Consider the following 25,728-nt stretch of genomic DNA (forward strand, 5'->3'; position numbering starts at 1 on the left):
TTTAAAACCATGACTAGAGAGAAACTGCCAACGAATACAGCAAAGAGCTGCTGTGTTTATGAGTGAGTTCATGTTTAAGTTCTTACTCAGCACTGTCAACACTTTGTATTCAACACTTTTATAACCCATAAAATGTGCGTTCTTCCTATTTCCACTCAACGCTACAACAATCAGCACAGCAGTAATGAATGAGTAGGGATGTGTATTGATAGGCTGGCGTTGTTATTATTACCGGCTTGGGTCTTTTTTTATATTGAGGAATATTTCACTTTTCTCTATTCATATGAGTAACAACATTCATTTCTGCATGAGACAGAAATAATGCAGTGCGACTCGAGTTTCGCCTTAACTGGAAGACGGTGTCCCTTTTTGGTCAGTGTCAGTGGAGAAAAGGGAGAGCGGAGGGATGTTGAGAGACGGACCCTCAGTCTGCTGCTCTGTCCCTCAGATGCAGGCACCATCGGCTCAGTAAAATAAAAAGCAAATTATTTAAATGTATGCTCACTCAGCTGTGCCTCACAAGTAATACAACAATGGATCTATTACCGGTGTGATCATATAGCCTACTTCAAATTTTGAAATATAATTTTCCCGAAAAACAATGCATTGGCTGGTCAATTCAAGCAAAGCCAGTATGCGGTGATAATGTATTGGGCCTATAGCTTACTGCACAAACCTCATTGCTACAGTACTGTTTTTAATTGGTTAATGTTGCATAGGCTTACATTTTTTAAGTCATGTTCATAAACAAATCAGAGCGGTAGATCTTGGCATGCATTTTGACTCAGAAAGTTATCTTGACTCAGAAAAGGTTGGTGACCACTGATCTACGCGCAGCTCACTACTCCCTCCCCCTGCTACAAATCATTACATTTGACGTCGTTTCCGTCGACATAGACACAGACAGGAAGGTTGCATTTGGCGACGTGGAAGTGACTAGTCGTCTGTTGTGAGGCTGTACACCAACCACACTGATCCACAAACATTCCGTAACAATGATAAAGAAATTTGACAAGAAGGACGAAGAGTCTGGTAAGATAAATTAAGTGTAAAGAAGTCAATATAGCTGCTTGGAAATAGGTAACGTTTTTTTGCCAACTAGTTACCACTGACGTTATCTAGCTAGTAGCTAGCATTCCAGCTAGGTAACGTTAACTACACTAAGTTGGTATTCGTTTAGTGGATATTTTTTTGTTGTCAAATAGACGTGTCTGTCTTTGTTGACCACACTAGCTACATGTCTCTATTTGTTGAGCAGATATGTCAATTGCTTGGTAGCTAGCTTAAAGCGTCCTTATCTGTCAAATTAGCTTGCAAACTAGCTAAACTAACGTTAGTTGGTTAGAAGACTACGTTAACTGTGCCGAGTAAAAAATGCACTTACTCTTCTTTGACTGTGCCGTGTAAAATATAAGAGATTCAATATCTAGTTAGCTACATGTGTCTATCGATGTACCGTATACTGGTAGTTAGCTCGCTAATTTTGTTAATTTAAAAATGTCAATGTCGTCTTGCTCGCTCAAGCTTGTTGACCATAATTAGAGGAGGTTTAAGCTACTACCTCAGTTATCTATTTACGAAATCCACATTCAACACGATATAGTGATGACGCATAGTACGCGAACTACCTAGTTAGTCTTTATAGTTGAAATATAATCCAATTTTGTCTTAATGTGGCTGTTTTTTCTTCACTGCAACAATTAGGAAGTGGCTCTAACCCTTTCCAGCATCTTGAAAAGAGTGCAGTGTTGCAAGAGGCTCGCATCTTCAACGAGACTCCGATCAACCCCAGAAGATGTCTCCACATCCTCACCAAGATCATTTACCTACTCAACCAGGTGAGAAACAAACCCATAACATGCAAACCAATTGTTTTGCACGTATACCCTTTGATATTAACAGAAGATGCTTTTATGTTCTTTCTAGGGGAGCACTTTGGAACTATGGAGGCGACCGAGGCCTTCTTCGCAATGACCAGGCTCTTCCAGTCCAATGATGTGAGAATAAGTTATTGCTTTGGGTTTAGTTCAATTATTGCTGATCATACAAGTAAACAACATTATTGACAGACCATACATATACAGTACACGACGACATCAACTCACAAACTAACCTCAAACAGGTCCAACTAGTGCCATTAAATTAGTATTCAATGAGTAGTGTTGTAATTGACCTATTGTAGATGTGGCACATAGTGTTTTTGTATAGCATTATCTGCTTTTTGAAAATGTCTCTGTATTCCTCCAGCAAACCCTGAGAAGGATGTGCTACCTGACCATCAAGGAGATGGCCAACATCTCTGAGGATGTCATCATTGTCACCAGCAGCCTGACCAAGGACATGACTGGCAAGGAGGATGTACAGAGGACCTGCCATCAGAGCTCTCTGCAGGATCACGGATGTCAGTCTCTCTCGGTCTCTTTCCCTCTCTTTGTGTCTCTCCCTCTCTATTTCTCTCCCTGCTTTTTATTAGGCTGTGTTTATCTTTTTGTTTCCATTCTGATAGCTGAACAGTATTTTATTTTTTACATCCAGCTTGCATTGTGTTATTGGACTAAACCTATGCTTTTGGTCAATAAACTCAAGCCCTACTTTGTCACTCTGTCCCACAGACCACCATGCTGCAGGCCATTGAGAGATACATGAAACAGGCCATCGTTGACAAAGTGCCCAGTGTGTCCAGCTCTGCCCTGGTCTCATCTCTGGTAAGAAATTAGCCACACGGTGCCTGGATGTCTCAAGGTGACTGTGCCATTTGTAAGTACTCCCATTGCTTTGTGGGTAATGTATTTTGGTTTCTGTGTCTGTAGCACATGGTTAAGATGAGCTACGACGTGGTGAAGCGCTGGGTGAACGAGGCACAGGAGGCAGCTTCCAGTGACAACATCATGGTGCAGGTGGGTTATACACATTCTGTTGATAACATGTTCATTAGGCACCAAGCTGAAGAAATAACCTATGTTTTACTGTTATCTTCACTCATTTAATATGAAATACTCTGAAAAAGGTTTTGGTATGTTGTTCCCTAATGAACACAACCCGGGTAAGTTGAAAGAGAATCACTTCCACTGTGACCTCTCTGTGATTCCCCCCAGTACCACGCCCTGGGCCTGCTGTACCACCTGAGGAAGAATGACCGACTGGCCGTATCCAAGATGCTCAACAAGTTCACCAAGTCTGGCCTCAAGTCCCCCTTTGCCTACTGCATGCTCATCCGCATCGCCAGCAAGCTGTTGGAGGAGACCGAGGCAGGGTAGGTAGAACCATGGAAGATAGAGGTCGACCGATTATGATTTTTCAACATCGATACCGATTTATTGGAGGACCAAAAAGCCTATGCCGATTAATCGGACAATTTTAAAATGTATTTGTAATAATGACAATTACAACAATACTGAATGAACACTTATTTTAACTTAATATAATACATCAATAAAATCAATTTAGCCTCAAATAAATAATGAAACATGGTCAATTTCGTTTAAATAACGCAAGAAAGTAAAAGTGCAATATGTGCCATTTAAAAAAAGCTAACATTTCAGTTCCTTGCTCAGAATATGAGAACATATGAAAGCTGGTGGTTCCTTTTAACATGGGTCTTCAATATTCCCAGGTAAGAAGTTTTAGGTTGTAGTTATTATAGGACTATTTCTCTCTATACGATTTGTATTTCATATACCTTTGACTATTGGATGTTCTTATAGGCATTTTAGTATTGCCAGTGTAACAGTATAGTTTCCGTCCCTCTCCTCGCTCCTACCTGGGCTCAAACCAGGAACACATCGACAACAGCCACCCTCGAAGCAGCGTTACCCATGCAGAGCAAGGGGAACAACTAGTCCAAGTCTCAGAGCGAGTGATGTTTGAAACGCTATTAGCGCGCACCCCGTTAACTAGCTCGCCATTTCACATCGGTTACACCAGCCTAACCTCGGTAGTTGATAGCCTTAAAGTCATAAACAGCTCAATGCTTGAAGCACAGCGAAGAGCTGCTGGCAAAATGCACGAAAGTGCTGTTTGAATGAATGCTTACGAGCCTGCTGCCTACCATCGCTCAGTCAGACTGCTCTATCAAATCATAGACTTAATTATAACAGACAGAAATACGAGCCTTAGGTCGTTAATATGGTCGAATCCGGAAACTATAATTTCAAAAACAAAACGTTTATTCTTTCAGTGAAAGACGGAAGTGTTCCGTATTTTATCTAACAGGTGGCATCCATAAGTCTAAATATTGCTGTTACATTGTACAACCTTCAATGTTATGTCATAATTATGTACAATTCTGGCTAATTAGTTTGCAACGAGCCAGGGGCCCAAACTGTTGCCTATACCCTGACTGCTTGCACGGAACGCAAGAGAAATGACACAATTTCCCTAGTTATAAGAAATTCATGTTAGCAGGCAACATTAACTAAATGTGCAGGTTTAAAAATCTATAGTTGTGTATTTATTTTGAAGAAAGGCCTTGATGTTTATGGTACATTGGTGCAACGACGGTGCTTTTTCACAAATGCACTTGTCACCCGTTTGTTGAAGTAGGCTGTGATTCAATGAGAAATTAAGAGGCACTGCATCGATTATATGCAACACAGGACATGCTAGATAAACTAGTAATATTATCAACCATGTGTAGTTAACTAGTGATTATGTTAAGATTTTTTTTTTTTTACAAGATAAGTTTAATGCTAGCTCGGAACTTACCGTGGCTTCTTGCGGGCCTTGTGTAACAGGTAGTCAGTGGAGTGCAACTAGTAACCGGAAGGTTGCAAAAACGAATCCCAAGCTGACATGGTACAAATCTGTCGTTCTGCCCTGAACAAGGCAGTTAACCCCCTGTTCCTAGGCTGTCATTGAAAATAAGAATGTGTTCTTAACTGACTTGCCTAGTTAAATAGTGAATAATAATAAGGCAAATCGGTGCCCAAAAATAATTGTTGAAAACTTAAATCGGCCCTACTTAATCGTCATTCCGATTAATCGGTGCCCAGCGCTGTCAAGACGTAGGCAGTGTGTAGATGGCACCGTGGAAGCACTGTCACCCAGACGTAGGCAGTGTAGATGGCACTGTGGAAGCACTGTCACGCAGACGTAGGCAGGGTAGGTGGCACCGTGGAAGCACTGTCACGCAGACGTAGGGGCAGGGTAGGTGGCACCGTGGAAGCACTGTCACGCAGACGAGGCAGGGTAGGTGGCACCGTGGAAGCACTGTCACGCAGACGTAGGCAGGGTAGGTGGCACCGTGGAAGCACTGTCACGCAGACGTAGGCAGGGTAGATGGCACCGTGGAAGCACTGTCAGGTGGCACCAGACTGTCACGCAGGCGTGAGCAGGTGTAGATGGCACTGTGGGCACCGTGGAAGCACTGTCACGCAGACGTGAGCAGGGGGTAGGTGGCACCGTGGAAGCACTGTCACGCAGCAGGCAGGGTGTGGCACGTGGAAGCGTCACAGACGTAGGCAGGGTAGGTGGCACGTGGAAGCACTGTCACGCAGACGTCTGGCACACCTGTGCAGGCATTAGGCAGTGTAGATGGCACCGTGGAAGCACTGTCACGCGAGAAGGCGATGGCAGGGTGGAAGCACCATCCCAGACGTGGAAAGATGGCACCGTGGAACCACTGTCACGCAGGCATTAGGCAGGGTAGATGGCACCGTGCATGCACGCAGACGTGGGCTGTGGCACCGTGGAACCACTGGCGTAGGCAGGGTAGGTGGCACCGTGGAAGCACTGTCCACGAGGACGTAGGCAGGGTGGAGATGGCACCGTGGAAGCACTGTCACGCAGGCATTAGGCAGGTAGATGGCACCGTGGAGCACTGTCACGCAGGCGTAGGCAGGGTAGGTGGCACCGTGGAAGCACTGTCACGCAGACGTGGGCAGGGTAGGTGGCACCGTGGAAGCACTGTCACGCAGGCGGCAGGGGTAGATGGCACCGTGGAAGCACTGTCACCCAGACGTAGGCAGGTAGATGGCACCGTGGAAGCACTGTCACGCAGGCGCAGGGGCAGGGTAGGTGGCACCGTCCATGCAGACGTGAGGCAGGTAGGTGGCACCGTGGAAGCACTGTAGGCAGGGTAGGTGGCACCGTGGAAGCACTGTCACGGTGGCGTGGGCAGTGTAGATGGCACCGTGGGCACAGGCGTGGAACCACTGTCACGCAGACGTAGGCAGGGTAGATGGCACCGTGGAAGCACTGTCACGCAGACGTAGGCAGGGTAGATGGCACCGTGGAAGCACTGTCACGCAGACGTAGGCAGGTGTAGATGGCACCGTGGAACCACTGTCACGCAGGCGTGGGCAGGGTAGGATGGCACCCGTGGAAGCACTTTCATGGACGTGGAGGCAGGGTGTAGTCTGTCAACCGTTGGATGGCACCCACTGTCACGCAGACGTGTGTGGGATGGCACCGTGGATTCATCACCAGGGGAAGATGGCATCTGTCATGAAGGCGTATGCATAGATGGCATTTTTATGTCATTTAACTAGGAAAGATCAGTTACCCAGAACAAATTCTTATTTTAGATGCCTACCAAGCGTGGCAGTGTAATGGCTGTGGAACCACTGTCAGGCAGGCGTGGGCACCGTGGGATTAAAAAAATTAAACTGTCATGCAATGGAACCACTGTCACGCAGACGTGGGCAGGGTAGATGGCACCATCAGCACTGTCGTGGAACACTACACGTAGGCAGGGTAGATGGCACTGCACAACGTGGAAGGCACTGTCACGCAGGCGTGACGTGGAACCACAGCATGGTAGGCAGATGGCACCACAACGTGGGAAGCACTGTCACGCAAAGGCATTAGATGGCATGCAGACAACAGCCCAGAGGCACTGCACGCAGAAGGAAGAGGTAGATGGCACCAATATATGGAGCAGCCACTGTCATAACATGACAGCGGAGGACACAGAATGCAGGTGGCACCGTGGAAACATATATATTTGAGCGTGTGTGTGGCATTGTATTACAAATGGTTGGCTATTTTCTGTTGGAATGACAGTCCCCTGTTTGACTTCATTGAAGAGCTGTCTGAGGAACAAGCATGAGATTTGTCAGCAGCCTCGGCCATAGTCCATGCCCAACTGTGTAGCTGGCCCCTGCTGTCTCGTGGAGATGTCTCTGCTGTCACGCAGGCCAGGCAGGGTAGATGGCACCGTGGAAGCACTTCTGCAGACGTCCACAGTGTAGATGGTACCGTAGAAATAGATATGAGGGTTAGATGGCACCGTGGAAGCACTGTCACGCAGTACGTAGGCTGGTTCTGGCACCTTGACTGAAGCACTGTCACGCAGGCGTTCTGCAGATCTCCCAAAGCACTGTCACGCCAGACGTAGGCAGGGTGGCAGGATGGCAAGGTGGGTCTCCACTTCTCCATGCAGGGTAGATCTGGGAAGCACTGTCACGCAGGCGTCTGAGTTACCTGTGTTTTACATAGTAGGCAGGGTAGATGGCACCGTGGAAGCACTGTCACCAGGCAGTGTAGATGGCAGGTTAGATGGCAGGTTAGATGGGAAGCACTGTCACGCATCAGGCAGGTTAGATGGCACCGTGGAAGCACTGTCCGCAGATCGAGGCAGGGTAGGTGGAGAACCTGATCACGGTTAGCACGGCCACGCACCGTCACACTGTCACGCAGACGTAGGCAGGTTAGATGGCACCGTGGGAAGCACTGTCAACGCAGGCGTCGTCTCTGAGATCTCTGGACGAGTTCAAGGTGAGGAGGAGGATGTTGGCAGTTTAAGCACTTTCTCCTCAATGATATGCTCCGTGGAAGCACTGTCACGCAGACGTAGGCAGGGTAGGTGGCACCGTGGAAGCACTGTCACGCAGACGTAGGCAGGGTAGATGGCACCGTGGAAGCACTGTCACGCAGACGTAGGCAGGGTAGATGGCACCGTGGAAGCACTGTCACCCAGACGTAGGCAGGGTAGATGGCACCGTGGAAGCACTGTCACGCAGACGTAGGCAGGGTAGGTGGCACCGTGGAAGCACTGTCACGCAGACGTAGGCAGGGTAGATGGCACCGTGGAAGCACTGTCACGCAGACGTAGGCAGGGTAGATGGCACCGTGGAAGCACTGTCACGCAGACGTAGGCAGGGTAGATGGCACCGTGGAAGCACTGTCACGCAGACGTAGGCAGGGTAGATGGCACCGTGGAAGCACTGTCACGCAGACGTAGGCAGGGTAGATGGCACCGTGGGAAGCACTGTCACGCAGACGTAGGCAGGGTAGATGGCACCGTGGGAAGCACTGTCACGCAGACGTAGGAGTATCCCAGAAGCACTGTCACGCAGCGTCAGGGTAGATGGCACCATCACGCAACATGCACCGTGAACCACTGTCACGCAGACGTAGGCAGTGGTAATGGCACCGTGAAGCACTGTCACGCAGACCTAGGCAGGGTAGGTGGCAGGGAAGCACTGTCACGCAGAAGGCAGGGTAGGTGGCACCGTGAAGCACTGTCACGCAGATTTAGGCAGTCTCACCGTGGAAGCATGTCACGCAACCAGGGTCTGGACTGGAAGCACTGTCACAGACGTAGGCAGGTAGATGGCACCAACTCTGGCACATTTACATTTATATGACCACGCAGAGTAGGCAGGGTAGATGGCACCGTGGGAAGCACTGTCACGCCTAGGCAGGGTAGGTGGCACCGTGAAGAACTGTCACTTTAGGCAGGGTGATGGCACCGTGGAAGCACTGTCACCCAGACGACGTAGGCAGTGTCACAGACGAGGCAGGTAGGATGGCACCGTGAAGCACTGTCACGCAGACGTAGGCAGGGTAGGTGGCACCGTGGAAGAGTCATCACGCAGAGGAGGCAGGGGTTGGCACCGTGTGAAGCACTGTCATCGAGGACTGTGAGGCAGGGTGATGGCACCGCAAAGCACTGTCACCAGACTGTAGGCAGGGTAGATGGCACCGTGGGAAGCACCTCGCCAGGCAGGGTAGATGGCACTTCATCTTCAACGCAGACGTGGGCTGGGTAGGATGGCACGTAGGCGGTGGAAGGTGTCACGAGACCCCTGCTGGCCTGGAAGTTGTCACGCAGACGTAGGCATGTGTGTGTTTGAGAGACAGAGTTGCAGGGTGGATGGTCTGGAAGCACGCCAGACGTAGGCAGGGTGGATTCTGATAGCACTGTCATTGGCTCCATTAACGAGGCAGTGTAGATGGCAACCATGAAGCACTGTCACGCAATTCACTAATATGAAGGCAAATGGTAGGCACCGTGGCTTTTTCACGCAGACGTAGGCAGGGTAGTTGGCACGTTGAAGCACTGTCACCAGACTAGGCTCATCCCTGGGTAGCACGGTCAGTGCTAGGCAGGTTGGATGGCAGAATGGGAGCACTGTCACGCAGACGAGGCAGGGTAGATGGCACCTGGGAAGCACTGTCAGAGGTAGGCAGGGTAGATGGCACCGTGGGAAGCACTGTCACGCAGACGAGGCAGGGTAGATGGCACCGTGGAAGCACTGTCACGCAGACGTAGGCAGTGTAGATGGCACTGTGGAAGCACTGTCACGCAGACGAGGCAGGTTAGATGGCACCGTGAAGCACGTCACCCAGACGAGGCAGGCGTGGGGCAGTGTAGATGGCACCGTGGAAGCACTGTCAGACGTGAGCAGTGTAGATGGCACCGTGGAAGCACTGTCACGCAGGCGAGGCAGGTTAGATGGCACCGCGGAAGCACTGTCACGCAGATCGAGGCAGGGTAGGTGGCACCGCGGGAAGCACTGCGCAGATCGAGGCAGGGTAGATAAACACTTTCATGGACTGTTTACTTGAATGGGTTTTCTAGTCTGTCAACAGTGGTTGTGTCTAGTATTCCCTTTCATTGATGTGTATAGTTTTTATTCATCACCAGGGGGAAGTGATCTGTATAGTGAAATCATGCATTTTTTTTTATTTTTATTTTATTTAACTAGGAAAGTCAGTTAAGAACAAATTCTTATTTTCAATTACTGCCTACCAAAAGGCAAAAGGCCTCCTGCAGGGACGGGGCCTGGGATTAAAACAAATAAAATAAATACAATATAAATATAGGACAAAACACTCATCACACATCACGACAAGAGACAACACTACATAAAGAGAGACCTAAGACAACTTAGCAAGGCAGCAACACATGACAACACAGCATGGTACAGATGCAACACAACATGGTAGCAGCACAAAACATGGTGCAAACATTATTGGGCTCAGACAACAGCCCAAAGGGCAAGAAGGTAGACAACAATATATCACACAAAGCAGCCACAACTGTCAGTCATACACATGACAGCGGAGGACACAGAATGCACACTTTCAAATTTAACTATATAAACATATTGGTATATTTTTGTCGTGGTGTGTGGCATTGTATTACAAATGGTTGGCTATTTTCTGTTTGCAGACATGACAGTCCCCTGTTTGACTTCATTGAGAGCTGTCTGAGGAACAAGCATGAGATGGTGGTGTACGAGGCAGCCTCGGCCATAGTCCACATGCCCAACTGTACTGCCAGAGAGCTGGCCCCTGCTGTCTCTGGTGAGTCTCTGTAATTACAGCCAGTTTGGTAAATACACCTTACTTCTGGTGTCCACATGTAGGTACCTACCTGTAGAAATAGATATGAGAGGTTGTAGTATCCTATCAACCTAGTACCTCTGGTTCTACAACTTGACTGTCAAAGTGTTTCTCTCCAGTCCTGCAGCTGTTCTGCAGCTCTCCCAAAGCAGCCCTGAGATACGCTGCTGTCAGGACCCTCAACAAGGTGGGTCTCCACTTCTCCATGCTCTTCATTACTCTGAGTTACCTGTGTTTTACATAGAGTATACTGTATTTACATCTGCATTCCCCCGTTTGTCCACCAGGTGGCGATGAAGCACCCGTCAGCGGTGACTGCGTGCAACCTGGACCTGGAGAACCTGATCACGGACTCGAACCGCAGCATCGCCACGCTGGCCATCACCACGCTGCTGAAGACGGGCAGCGAGAGCAGTGGACCGCCTCATGAAACAGATCTCCTCCTTCGTCTCTGAGATCTCTGACGAGTTCAAGGTGAGGAGGAGGATGTGTTTTAGTTTAATGTGTACTTTCTCCTCAATGATATGCTCTTGTTTTTTCCCTCTACAATACTCTAGTTGAATCATTTAGGAATTGAAATAGTTGGATAATCAATTAGAATACACTCATGATATTGTATATAGTTATACTATTGCCTATAACATCATTCTGGATTAAACAAACCACAACTATAATCTATTGTCAAATGGGGTATTATTTCACCAAAGTGAAGCTATCCTCAGCTATGATATTCAGGTGGTGGTTGCAGGACTCAGTGGGTGGATTCAGCTATGATGAACTTTGTCCAACATGTTAGGACTGAGGGGTGAGCATGTCTTTTTTCAGGGACAAGAGAATATTGCACATTTAGTTCACTGACATGAAACCATCTGGACTACAGATAAACAGCTCTTTGGCCAACTCTGGCACATTTGATTTATATGTAGTAGTTAGGACTAGTCCCTGGATTCTTTAAATGATGATATTGTCAGGGTAGTTAGGACAAGGGCCATCGGGATGCATCATCAGCATCATCGAGTAGAACCCAGGACTAGGGCTGGATTCAGCTATGATATTGAGAACGGTGTGGCCACCAAGATCCTACCTGCTGGGCAAGGGGGCTGGATTCACCCTCGCCTATAATACATTTCAGTAGTGCTGGAGAGCGAGGGCCGTCAGAGGGTGAGAAACGGGGGATTCAGCTGGCCTGGATTGTAGCATGTAGTTGAGGACAGAGTTGTGTGTGATTCTGGGTGCTATAATAGTTCTGTAAGTAGTTGGGACTCCAGGGCTGGACATTCAGCTATGATATTGAAGACAAAATAGTTAGGACTAGGGGTGGATTCAAGAAGCTATAATATTGAAGTGAGTTAGGACTAGGGGTGTACACATTGATATAATAATTCTCAGTAGTTAGGTCAGTGGGTGGATTCAGCTATAATATTGTCCCAGTGTGTTAGTCCTGATGCTAGGGAATTCAGCTCATAATCCATTTGTAGTAGTTACCACTGTGGGTGGATTGTGTGTTTCTAGGTGTAGTGGACAGTGATGACGAGGTGAGGGCAGGCCATTCTACATGAAATATTGCAGCAGAAGCAGACTCAATGCTGGCTGGATTCAGCTATAATATTGTAGTAGTTAGGACTAGTGTGTGGCTGGATTCTGTCCAATTCATAATATTGTAGTTCTTTAGTTAGGACTCAGTGAATTGCTGGATTTTTTCCATCGAACTCCTATGAATAAATATTCTTTATTGAACCGTAGTTCAGGACTAGTCGGTGTCTTCAGCTAGAATATTGTACCCTGTAGCCCACAGGACTATGAAGTCGGTTCCCCTGGCCAACACACCCATCACAGATAGAAGTAGTAGTTAGGACTAGGGCTGGAAACCATTCGAGCTATGATATCTGCAGTCAGTTACTTGAAACTATCATGGCAAGACATGGATTCAAGGAAACAAAACATTTGGTCTGTAGTAGGAGAAGGACTAACATTGGATTCAAGCTATGATATTTTAAATGGAACACGTTTTAATGGACTAGGGGTGGATTCAGCTATAATATTGTAGTAGTTAGGACTAGTATTGGGCATGGATTCAGCTAGCAAATATTGCTATGATATTGTAGTAGTTAGGACTAGGCTGATTCAGCTATAATATTGTAGTAGTTAGGACTAGATTCAGGTTGTAGATTAGGACTAGGGCTGGATTATGATATTGTAGTAGTTTAGGGCTGACTAGTAGGCTGGATTCAGCTATAATATTGTAGTAGTTAGACTAGGGCTGGATTCAGCTATGATATTGTAGTAGTTAGGACTAGGGCTGGATTCAGCTATGATATTGTAGTAGTTAGGACTAGGGCTGGATTCAGCTATGATATTGTAGTAGTTAGGACTAGGCTGGATTCAGCTATAATATTGTAGTAGTTAGGACTAGGGCTGGATTCAGCTATAATATTGTAGTAGTTAGGACTAGGCTGGATTCAGCTATGATATTGTAGTAGTTAGGACTAGGGCTGGATTCAGCTATGATATTGTAGTAGTTAGGACTAGGGCTGGATTCAGCTATGATATTGTAGTAGTTAGGACTAGGGCTGGATTCAGCTATGATATTGTAGTAGTTAGGACTAGGGCTGGATTCAGCTATAATATTGTAGTAGTTAGGACTAGGGCTGGATTCAGCTATGATATTGTAGTAGTTAGGACTAGGGCTGGATTCAGCTATAATATTGTAGTAGTTAGGGCTGGATTCAGCTATGATATTGTAGTAGTTAGGGGCTGGATTCAGCTATAATATTGTAGTAGTTAGGACTAGGGCTGGATTCAGCTATAATATTGTAGTAGTTAGGACTAGGGCTGGATTCAGCTATAATATTGTAGTAGTTAGGACTAGGGCTGGATTCAGCTATGATATTGTAGTAGTTAGGGCTGGACTAGGGCTGGATTCAGCTATGATATTGTAGTAGTTAGGACTAGGGCTGGATTCAGCTATGATATTGTAGTAGTTAGGACTAGGGCTGGATTCAGCTATGATATTGTAGTAGTTAGGACTAGGGCTGGATTCAGCTATAATATTGTAGTAGTTAGGACTAGGGCTGGATTCAGCTATAATATTGTAGTAGTTAGGACTAGGGCTGGATTCAGCTATAATATTGTAGTAGTTCGGACTAGGGCTGGATTCAGCTATGATATTGTAGTAGTTCGGACTAGGGCTGGATTCAGCTATAATATTGTAGTAGTTCGGACTAGGGCTGGATTCAGCTATGATATTGTAGTAGTTAGGACTAGGGCTGGATTCAGCTATAATATTGTAGTAGTTAGGACTAGGGCTGGATTCAGCTATGATATTGATTCAGTAGTTAGGACTAGGGCTGGATTCAGCTATATATTGTAGTAGTTAGGACTAGGGCTGGATTCAGCTATAATATTGTAGTAGTTAGGACTAGGGGCTGGATTCAGCTATGATATTGTAGTAGTTAGGACTAGGGCTGGATTCAGCTATGATATTGTAGTAGTTTGATTCAGCTATGATATTGTAGTAGTTAGGACTAGGGCTGGATTCAGCTATAATATTGTAGTAGTTAGGACTAGGGCTGGATTCAGCTATAATATTTGTAGTAGTTAGGACTAGGGTGGATTCAGCTATGATATTGTAGTAGTTTAGGACTAGGGCTGGATTCAGCTATGATATTGTAGTAGTTAGGACTAGGGCTGGATTCAGCTATGATATTGTAGTAGTTAGGACTAGGGCTGGATTCAGCTATGATATTGTAGTAGTTAGGACTAGGGTGGATTCAGCTATCAGATATTGTAGTAGTTAGGACTAGGGCTGGATTCAGATATAGATAGGACTAGGTGATTCAGCTATAATTAGGACTAGGATTCAGCTGGATTAGACCAGGGCTATCAGATATTGTAGTAGTTAGGACTAGGGCTGGATTCAGCTATGATATTGTAGTAGTTAGGACTAGGGCTGGATTCAGCTATGATATTGTAGTAGTTAGGACTAGGGCTGGATTCAGCTATAATATTGTAGTAGTTAGGACTAGGGCTGGATTCAGCTATAATATTGTAGTAGTTTAGGACTAGGGCTGGATTCAGCTATAATATTGTAGTAGTTAGGACTAGGGTGGATTCAGCTATAATATTGTAGTAGTTAGGACTAGGGCTGGATTCAGCTATGATATTGTAGTAGTTAGGACTAGGGCTGGATTCAGCTATAATATTGTAGTAGTTAGGACTAGGGCTGGATTCAGCTATAATATTGTAGTAGTTAGGACTAGGCTGGATTCAGCTATAATATTGTAGTAGTTAGGCTGGATTCAGCTATGATATTGTAGTAGTTAGGACTAGGGCTGGATTCAGCTATGTATATTGTAGTAGTTAGGACTAGGGCTGGATTCAGCTATAATATTGTAGTAGTTAGGACTAGGGCTGGATTCAGCTATGATATTGTAGTAGTTAGGACTAGGGCTGGATTCAGCTATAATATTGTAGTAGTTAGGACTAGGGCTGGATTCAGCTATGATATTGTAGTAGTTAGGACTAGGGCTATGATATTGTAGTAGTTAGGACTAGGGCTGGATTCAGCTATAATATTGTAGTAGTTAGGACTAGGGCTGGATTCTATGATATTGTAGTAGTTAGCTGGATTCAGCTATGATATTGTAGTAGTTAGGACTAGGGCTGGATTCAGCTATAATATTGTAGTAGTTAGGACTAGGGCTGGATTCAGCTATAATATTGTAGTAGTTAGGACTAGGGCTGGATTCAGCTATAATATTGTAGTAGTTAGGACTAGGGGTGGATTTGGAGCTGGGCCTCTCCTCTAATCTCCTCTGTCAACAGAACAACTGGCAGCCATTCCAGAATTCCAGGGCCTGGGTTCTCTCTTCAAGACGTCGGAGGCGGTGCAGCTGACCGAGGCGGAGACTGAGTATGTGGTGCGCTGTGTCAAGCACACCTTCGCCAGACACATGGTGTTTCAGTTCGACTGCACCAACACGCTCAATGACCAGCTCCTGCAGAAGGTAGGGCTACACTGGTGATTGGTGCACTTTAGGAAGTTCACGTCTCCTAGAATGCACAGCGATTGTCAATGTGTGACGGTCTAGTTGGGTGCAAAATGGCTGCAGTGGCATCACCCCAAATCCCTCCTTACACTGTAGATATCTTTGAGCAGTTTGAAAAGCATAACTATATTCAATTATTTTTTATAAAGCTTTATTGTCCATTCAATTGACAGTAAACAGAAAAGTGTCTTTGGTGCCTCACATTTAAAATCTACAACACTGACATTAAGACACAGGACTAAATGTATAGAAATGTATTAAATGGAAGTCCACTGGGTTGTTGTCCTTCAGGTTATGGTTCAGATGGAGCCGTCGGAGGCCTACGAGGTTCTCCACTACGTCCCTGCTGCTAACCTGCCCTACAGCCAGCCTGGCTCCTGCTACAGCCTGGTCAGACTGCCTGAAGATGACCCCACCGCAGGTTACTTTTATTAAACCTCTGTGTGACTGTGTGTGTGAGAGAGAAATGAGCCATTTTCACAAGGGCAACTCTGAAGTGCTTAGTGTGACATCTGTTGTAACTCTGTTAAAACCCTTCTCGGAACTAAAGAATCTGAATGGGGATCATGTAGCACCTAACAACGTGGTTTTCCATTGAGACAGAAACACTTATCTGCTGGCCTTCTTCAAACACTAAGGACACGTATTTACATCACGTGGCGTAGTCATGTAATATCTGCACTGTCTGTCATATTAAATGTGTTCTCTGCTCTCCAGTGTCCTGTACGTTCAGCTGTACTCTGAAGTACCTGGTGAAAGACTGCGACCCCAACACAGGAGAGCCAGATGACGACGGTTACGATGACGAATATGTGGTATGAGCTCAATATAAAACCTATTTTTAAAATCTTAACTCATTTATCTCTAAAATAATTATCTTGTTTACCATCATTTGCCTAAATTCTCTCTTCTCCCCCTTTTCTACCTTCTCTGCTCTCCTCTACTCCCCCCGTGTGTGTATGTCAGCTGGAAGACTTGGAGGTGACTGTAGCAGACCACATCCAGAAGGTGTTGAAGCCTAACTTTGCCGCAGCCTGGGACGAGGTGGGAGACGACTTTGAGAAGGAGGAGACGTTCGCCCTGGCCTCTGTCAGAACGTTAGACGGTAATTATTTCAATGGGGATCTTTGGATTTATCACCCCAGCATTGAAACAGTGTACATTCTGTGAGCTGTTCCCCGTTGTTTCTGTAGAGGCTGTTGGTAACATCATCAGTTTCCTGGGCATGCAGCCCTGTGAGCGTTCAGACAAGGTCCCAGAAAACAAGAACTCACACATCCTCTTCCTTGCCGGTGGGCGTTTCATTTATTTATTCTATCTTGATTTGAATTATTGTTTTGCTTAGTGAATTGTAGCTCATTCTATACCCTTTATCACCGGAAATATGTTAAGTTCAGTTTCTAACCTTGACACGGCAGCTTGTTCAACTTCCTGTCACTAGTGTGATGGAAGCAAGCCCCCCATGGTATGAATGACAGTTTCTGTGTCCCTCCCCTTCCTCCAGGTGTGTTCCGGGGGGGTCATGACGTGCTGGTTCGCTCGCGCCTGGCCCTGGCCGACGGTGTCACTATGCAGGTGACTGTCCGCAGCTCGGATGAGACTGTTGTTGACATCATCCTAGCCTCCGTGGGCTAGAGGGCGCCAGCGGGCCTGTTCACCAACAGGCTGTGTTAATACAATGGCATATTCTGATTGTTTTGTCTACTTTTCCCCCTTTCACAATATTCTCTTTGCTATGTCCTCCACTGCTTTATGTTGTTGGAATGTGTCGTCTGAGATGGATACATTATGGTGAGGTGTGTGTGTGTGTACTACTGGCACCCTTCAACACAACTCATCTCTGTAGACTGGCCCCAGATCTGTTTGTGCTGTATAACCAACTCCAATGGTCATTCGTAGGTGTTTGCAAGGCAACACAAACAGATCTGGGACCAGGCTAGTGTCATTAATGGCCCACGTTTTATCAAATCTATTAAATGTTGACCATGGAAATACTGAATTATTGTTAAGCTTTATGGAAAACTCCTTTTATTTCTAGAAATATCAACATTATTTTCTTTGTAATTCGTAACATGTTGCAACCCATCAATTTGTCATAAACAACAAATAGATTGGACCCCATAGATGAGATTACCTTAGGAAATCTTACTGGAAGCATGAAAGATCACCCATGTCCCTACAGCAGTAGATGATCCATTCAGTACTGTCATTTTATTTATACCGAGTAGCAGGAGACAGTATCTGTCCAACTTGGCTTGGCTCTTTGATGACATACCAGGATATGGATTCAAGATTACTGTGTGTCATATCAGCTATGATTCAATGTGCACAGTTCTCATCCAGGTTGGAGGTTTTTCAATTATGGGTGTTTGTTCACGACCGACCCAGTCAGAGCTGAATCTTCACAACTTTTTCCACAATGGGAGATGTGAAAATGTGTGTTCATTAGGCACCAAATTGAAGAAAACACACAGGGCTAAACTCCAATAAAGAAATGCGTGTTTCTGTTTTCACAACCTTCCCGTTGTGAGCCGAATGAACATGACCCAGGTTATGCTCGCAGATGTCAAGTTGAGATTGTCTAATGCTGGTGAGTTGGCTCAGAAGGCGTTGATGAAGCTGAAGTAGGCGTTGAGGAAGCCAGTTGGGTCCTCCAGCTGGGGATAATGGCTGATGTGTTCATCTAGAACCGACACAGTAGACCTCTGCACCAGTTTCCTGAAGGAACATGACAACATTGGTTTGGGAGGGACAAAAGGAATACTTGCTTTCTGTAATACCCAAATGAATGATGGGGATATATACAGAAACCCAAATACTTTGTCTACTACTGTATATACTGAATTGTAGCATTTGTCTCGGGGCTCTAATCAATCAGTTCCGGTTTAGCCGTCATCCGCATAGTGGTGGAATGCATTAGCGCTGTCAAACACAAGCGTCTCCTAGCATTATACCTAAAGCGCACATTGCCATTGGCTGCACGGAGTCACATTTAGCGAAATTACATGCAGCCTTGTTTACGATTCGAACACTGGAATGTGAGATCTAGCTACAGAGCCATTAGGCTGATAGAAATCATTTTCTGTAATGATTTTCAATTTGAGCGACATTTCTATATAGCCTTCACATTCTGGTCAGTCGCGGGTTCAAATCTTCACTTAAGTTCTGCATAATTGTGGTGCCTTACATCAGTCTACAAATCCCACACAACTCAAGGCCAATGGTGGTGCATTGTCTTGATTCACAAGGTTCAAGTCTCTTTTCCCTCTGATACGTTGGATTGAATGTTGAACTTTGAAGTAAAAAAAATATAAATATATATAAAAAAACAATCTAAATCCTGCAGTGGCTGAGTGGAATTGTCACTGGCTTGCAGAGCAAGATAATGGTTCAAAACCTGAGTGGTTCTGTAGCTAAGGTTATAGCCTCAATATATCCTGTGGCACAGAGGCTATCAGAAGGCTACAGACCGACCGGAACAAAGAACATGTTTTCTGCTTTTTCGAGACAGACGTCATGAAAGATGGTGGCATAAGAGAAAGATGTCTGCCTCAGTGTCCATGGGGAAAGACTTGGCAGGGAGCGTAAGATATCCTGGGGTGGTAATTAGCAGTGCGAAGCATTTGTTGGACAAATGGTGAGAGTCAAAAAGGATCTATCCAGATGGGTCCTAAAGACATGATCAAACCGGACCAGCTGAAACTCCAGCAACTGACACGGACCAGGTCAAGTATGGTGGTGGAGGAAGGTAGCAACCGAGAGGGGAGAAGTGAGTAGAATTCAAGGCAAGCAGAAGCAAAGACTAAACAATATATTTTTTCAAGATTTAACCATGGTGTTTCTGGTGAATTATTACATAGCCATCTGAATTTATATCTCTGAATACAGGGACCATGTCCTCTTCGCTCCCCATCTCAGAGATGAAGGGTGGTCCTCTTCAATCCAGAGCCAGGACTGGGATTCCAACCAGCAACCTCATTTGTGTGAGGCAGGAGCATCCACCAGCACCACAGACCCCTTCACACTAACTAGGAAACACTTGTTAAAAGGTAGACATCTGAAGAGAGTAGATTCATGTTAAAAATGACATTGGATGGGATTTGAACCCATGACCTTGGCGATGCCAATTACTGTTAGTACGATAAACTGCTGGCAAAGCGTGCATTTAACATTCTACACAACCTATGGACTGAGCTTTAAGGCCAAAAATACTTCTACAATATTCTTTCTGTCTGTGTGTAGGGCTCGAATACCCTTCCTGGTATTTTTGCAGACATAAGGAATGCACAGGCTTGTGCTCCAACAACAAGAGAAGAGAAGAGTACCTTATGTACTTTACTACAAAATAAAGGCTTGGCACACCATAGAAAGTGTGTTAAATTAATGTTTTAGACGTCAACGAAACATTGGATCCTATTTCAGTTGAATGCATTCAGTAGTACAACTGACTAGGTATCCCCTTTTCCTGGATTTCAGACAGGAGTACATTGTGCCTCAGACACTCACTGTAAACACCCCATCATGTGGTTGTACATGATACTACAGCTCTTCATATGGAAAGACCGCATTTACCATGCAAGCTCAACCCTAGCAAAACTCATTGAATATTTCTACACTCACCAATGTAACTACCCAATGCAAGTGAATGGCAATGATCCAGTGCATGTGAATGAAACTCTCACTTAAATAACTCAATGCATGTCAATTGGATAAGAGTATGGAAGAGGTGCACTTACTGGTAAAGGAAGATGAATTGGGGGTGAGGGTTGACTGGATCAGGGGTCCATAGATCATATGAACTGAAAGACAAGGAGGTAAAGAGATCACGTGGAGGAGTGGGATTCCATGAACTTGTTCTAAAAAATAATATATATATATATTTTTTGCCTTTCAATGACAGTTTTGTCAATTAGCATCTAATTAAAACCACATGCCTTCTCATAACAATCAAATGTTACAATGCATCTAGTGATGACACGCCGAAACGCTTCGCGGTGAGATGTTGAACAGAATTCTATGGGGATGGGGACTATGTGTAGTAGGGAGGGAGGTGTGGATCACACCGATCACGCCACTACCAGCTAATCTTAATGGGGCACAGATGGGCTAATAAACTCCTGGGAGGTATTAGTCTGCGCTAAGTAGCTTAGCCTCACTGACTGACTCGCTGGTCACCTCAGTCTAAACTAGAGGGGAGTTTTACAGCTTACAGTCACTGTACAACGGCATTCAGAAGTGTACTAACTGACATGCCACTGTAACTTGTTTTGTGCAGTTTCATAGTAGGCACAAACCTACCTATTGCAGGAAATCAACAACAGATAGAACAGCAGTGATGGAGTTGAATGAATGACAGACAGTACATCATTATCTTAAAACTTCCTGCCATTGCCCTTCTATCATTACAGTACCTTCAGAAAGGATTCACAGTCCTTGACTATTTACACATTTTCTTGTGTTTCATAATGCGATTAAAGTAGGTTGGTCATTTTTTTTGTCAACGAACTATCCAAAATACTGTGGTGGGGTGGTAATGGAAAATAAACAGTAATATATTTGGATAAGAAAGGTATTCAACCACCTGAGTCAATATATGCTAGGATCACCTTTGGCAGTGATTACAGCTGAGTCTTTCTGGGTCTGTCTAAAAGCTTTGCAAACCTGGATTATACAATATTTGCCCATTATTCTTTTAAAAATTCTTCAAGCTCAGTCAAGTTCGATGTTGATCATTGCTAGACAGCCATTTTCAAGTCTTGCCATAGATTTTCCAGTCGATTTAAGTCAAAACTATAACTAGGCCACTCAGGAACGTTCAATGTCATCTTGGTAAGTAACTCCAGTGTAGATTTGGCCTTGTGTTTTAGTTTATTGTCCTGCTGAAAGGTGAATTTGTCTCCCAGTGTCTGTTAGAAAGCAGTCAGGTTTTCCTCTAGGATTTTGCCTGTGCATAGCACATTGTTTTTTTTCATATCCTAAAAAACTCCATTGTCCTTGCCGATGACAAGCATATGCAGACACCACCATGCTTGAAAATATGAAGAGTGGTACTCGGTGATGTGTTGGCTTTAGCCCAAAAGTAATGCTTTGTATTCTGGACAAAAGTTTATTTCTTTGCCACATCTTTTGCAGTATTACTTTAGTGTCTTATTGCAAACAGGATGCATTTTGAAATATGTTTTATTCTTAACAGGCTTCCTTGTTTTCATGCTGTAATTTAGGTTAGCATTGTGGAGTAACTACAGTGTTTTTGAGCCATACTCAGTTTTCGCCTATCACAGCCATTAAACTCTAACTAGTTTAAAAATCCTCATTGGCCTCATGTTGAAATCACTGAGCGGTTTCCTTCCTCTCCATCAACCGAATTAGGAAGGACATCTGTATCTTTGTAGTGACTGGGTGTACTGATACACCATCCAAAGTGTGATTAATAACTTCACCATGCTGAAAGGCGTAATCAAAGTCTGCTTTTTCTTTTCTTCATCTACCAACAGGTGCCCTTCTTTGCAAGTCATTGGAAAACCTCCCTGGTCTTTGTTGTTGAATTTGTGTTTGAAATTCACTGAGGAACCTTATAGATAATTGTATGTGTGGTGTACAGAGACGGGGTAGTCACTCAAAAATCATGTTACCACCATTATTGCACACAGAGTTAGTCTGTGCAACTTATTATCTGACTTGTTAGGCACATTGTTATTCTTTACGGTATTTAGGCTTGTCATAACAAAGGGATTGGGGTATTGCATGTAGATCAGTGACACAAAATCTACATTTAATCCATGTTAAACTCAGGCTGTAACAACAAAATGTGGAAAAAGTCAAGGGGTTTGAATACTTTCTGAAGGCACAGTATATCACTCATCTCTGAGATGATATACTTGTTTGTTTTCATTCAGTTATCAAAGGTTCAATCATAACTTGAGACACTCGTGTAACAAACTTCACATAAACCGGGCATTGATGTTTCAATCCTTGCTCAGCAACTAGACGGTACTCACCAGGGATGAAAGTAGAGGTGAGAGCACCAACCCATCTGTCTCGGTGCTTGTCCCTCTGGTTAATAAACTGCAGGATACTAGGAGAAGGGATATGCCATCTTATTACCATCACTATTAATCACAGATCAATCACTTTTATCCATCACTGTATAGGAAGAAATGGGAAACTAGCTTTATGCTAATAGATTATATCAAATGAAAAGTACAAAGGTTGACAACATAATCTATTTATATACAGTACGTTAGAATTTACATGGAAAATGTTCACATTTATTCAGTGCAATTTGGTTGGGTTAAAATCATTTTTTGAAATCAATTTCTTTCACCTATAAGAATGTATCAAATAACACCACATTTGACGAGCCGTGTTAGTTTGAAATGAGTCCGTGATCGGTCTAGTGACTACTCTATTCCGTATGTATAGGTATTTAACTAGTGAGGTCTGAACAGTGGTACTGTACCTGTCCATGACCAGGTTCCCATCATTGAAGCGGACTCCTGTCCACATATCCAAGAACTCCGCGTCTGTGGGCTGGGTGTAAGGACCAAACACGTCCCCAAGCCTGACATGAAACCAAGAGTAAACAGGGTAAATGCTACATCTTTACAGTACATTAAATATGTTCACTCAAACACAGTTGAGTGCTGGTTAGGTCATCCTCCATGTTTTTACTCAGTTTGTTTCGTCAGCTATGCTTTGCCGCGAATATAAATACCTTCATAATATTTAAATAAAATGTGTTCATCTTTGAAACAGTAAAAATGGTTGAGGGGTTTATAATTTAGCTGAATGGACATAACTAGAGATGTACTATTTGTGCCAAGTGAACTTGCCAACGATGTTCTTACTGTAAATATGTCATTACGGTTACATGCACACATTAATGCGGTTATTGCGGATAGTCATTAATATAATAGTTCGATTCAAACGTTTACATGCTTTGCAAGAATAACGATTTCTCTAATAATCATGTTTACATGGACACGTCTGGAATCAGGTTACTCGATGGCACTCTGACAAATGCAGAAAATCGCTAATCAAAATAAACGTTCTACCACCGCGACCACGTTATTTTTGGGAAGCATATTTGACATATAAAGCTTGTATGTGAAAACTACTTCTGAAGCCGAAACCACAGACACATGCCGTCAAAATTTGCGTGCGAGAGTAGAGTGCGTCAATTCACATACACAGCATCGCATATGCCAATTTAATGGTCAATACATAACAAACAGTTGTATTTGTGTTCGCTATGTAGCCCGTGTTGTGTGTTCCTTTTGATTAACCCTATGTCCTACAGGAGTCACCGCACATGCCTACTCTAAACAGTTATGTTAGCTCACGAATGTGAGGAGTTGTTGCTAATACACCGGAGCAGATTTTAAATCATTTATCTTGTCTCATTCTTTCAACGGAAGTATTGTCTCTTGAAATCAGAGTCCCTCGTGTTTCCTAGCCTGTCTAAGCGAAGTTATATTCCTGTGATGGAAATCAACACAGGTAGGCATAAAGTTAGTTTTCAATGTGCATTATTTGACACTGGCAGTTAAATGTAACACTAAGGGTGTGTTCATAAATGCACTCTAGCTAAAATCTACTTCGATTTCAGAGCGCTCTTGTCTGAGTGCCAGGGCGCAGAATAGTATGGCCGGTGCCAGTAAATGTCGGCAAAAAAGGCGTAATTAAATTGTTGCATGAAACATGATAACATGAAAACAGCCAAACCAGCTCTGCCAGGGCGAGTAAAATGGTCAGTGAGGTTCTCATTTTTGTCAGGGAAGTAGCTAGCAATCTAGCCAACGGCTTGGGTGCTTGACTGCCGTTGTGAGGTCAGAACGCTTGGATCAACGCTACTCCTCAGCCAGAGCGTCCAGTGTGCGCTCTGAATACTCAGAGAGCGAAACGCTCTGAATGTACTAACGGACAATCTGACAATGCTCTGAATTTACTAACGCCCAGAGCGCACTCTGAGTGAATTTACGAACACATCGTAAATAGACACTTTGGGTGTGTTTGTAAATTCCATCTGGAGTGCCAGAGTGCGCTCTGGGCGTTCATAAACACAGAACGTTGTCAGATTTTGATAAACAGAGTAAAGTGTTTACATGACTATTGCATAATCTGCCTACTGCCATAACTTGTAACTTTAATATTGATGTATGAATGTGCATGTAAAGGTAATGTATTTCACTGCAGATCATTCAAAATACACAATGAAAAAAGATAAATGACTGAGCCCCTTGCTGCAACGCTGTTAGCTTGAGCTCATGTGTCCCTTCTGTGTCCACGTTAAAGATTCAAGAGATGTGTACAGTAGGGAGGAAACGTATGTGAGAACACAGGCATGTACCCTTTAGAGAACACCATGTAGTTGGTGAGACGGGTCAGCACTGGAGAGAGGAAGCTGGAGTCCTTGAGGAGCTGTGTGGGAGACAGCATGGCGATGATCCAACAGAACAACAATAAGCAGTCATAATGCTCAGAGAACAGTCAGATCATCCAGAATAGTAAATGTCCACTAACCTTCTGAAGGAATCTGGGATGGTGTGTTTCTGGGAATATTCCTGTTCAAGAAAAAATGTTTTTTTTACTTACATTAAATATTTCATAATCAAACATGGCAAGTTAACAGTAAGACAAAGGCTATCAAAAGCAATGTGTCACTTTGTCTTGAAGTTCTTGACCGGTAATCTACTTTGTACACATAAGAAGTGAGTTTGAGGGGGTAAGAGTTTAGGGTAGGGACATCCCAAGGATTCCGGATAGCACTAACTCATAGGAAACTATTGCGGTATAGTGTGTATGACTCGGAGTAGAGGAATATGTAAGAACAGAAAATCACTGATTTGAATGAGGGGTTAAACCAAGGGTGAGCTACTCTGGTACTGATGAGAAGCAGGGTGTGGAGGATTTAGTGGGAAAACATATCCAATTGGGCTGCGTGTGTAAATGCAGTCTTAGTCAAAAATAATAATAATCGGACAATACAGGTGAGTTTACACCAGCTGCCCATCGTTGTCTAATCAGGCTCTGATTGGTTACAGGTTGTCTGCTACACACAGAAGTCTTTTCTCCTCACTTCACCAGTGCTGTTCATTGGGTGTCATGG

At 44.5% G+C, this 25,728-nt stretch overlaps 1 protein-coding gene, 1 long non-coding RNA gene and 1 pseudogene across 3 annotated transcripts; 2 read left to right on the plus strand and 1 right to left on the minus strand.

The window, feature by feature from the left end:
• The first annotated feature begins 871 nt into the window (after positions 1-871).
• Positions 872-17,619, plus strand: LOC127926191 (coatomer subunit gamma-2-like). The gene is given in 17 exon segments (XM_052511656.1): positions 872-1,032; positions 1,705-1,837; positions 1,925-1,997; positions 2,248-2,357; positions 2,359-2,401; positions 2,613-2,705; positions 2,811-2,897; positions 3,096-3,253; positions 10,400-10,533; positions 10,692-10,759; positions 10,860-11,019; positions 15,379-15,578; positions 15,912-16,041; positions 16,338-16,435; positions 16,587-16,725; positions 16,814-16,912; positions 17,125-17,619. Coding segments are annotated over 17 exon segments (1,893 nt in total). The 5' UTR covers positions 872-995; the 3' UTR covers positions 17,256-17,619.
• LOC127926190 (uncharacterized) lies at positions 13,483-15,100 on the plus strand. Of its 2 annotated transcripts, none has more exons than XR_008123535.1 (3): positions 13,483-13,864; positions 14,208-14,336; positions 14,864-15,100. It is a non-coding gene; the product is annotated as an uncharacterized LOC127926190 (long non-coding RNA). The 2 variants fall into 2 exon arrangements; XR_008123534.1 differs by lacking the exon at positions 14,864-15,100 and adding an exon at positions 14,677-14,826.
• Positions 17,620-17,741: 122 nt separating the features above from the next.
• Positions 17,742-25,183, minus strand: LOC127926192 (mesoderm-specific transcript homolog protein-like; annotated as a pseudogene).
• Positions 25,184-25,728: the final 545 nt, after the last annotated feature.

Source organism: Oncorhynchus keta, unplaced genomic scaffold (genome assembly GCF_023373465.1).
Source record: "Oncorhynchus keta strain PuntledgeMale-10-30-2019 unplaced genomic scaffold, Oket_V2 Un_contig_7115_pilon_pilon, whole genome shotgun sequence".
NCBI lineage: Eukaryota > Metazoa > Chordata > Actinopteri > Salmoniformes > Salmonidae > Oncorhynchus > Oncorhynchus keta.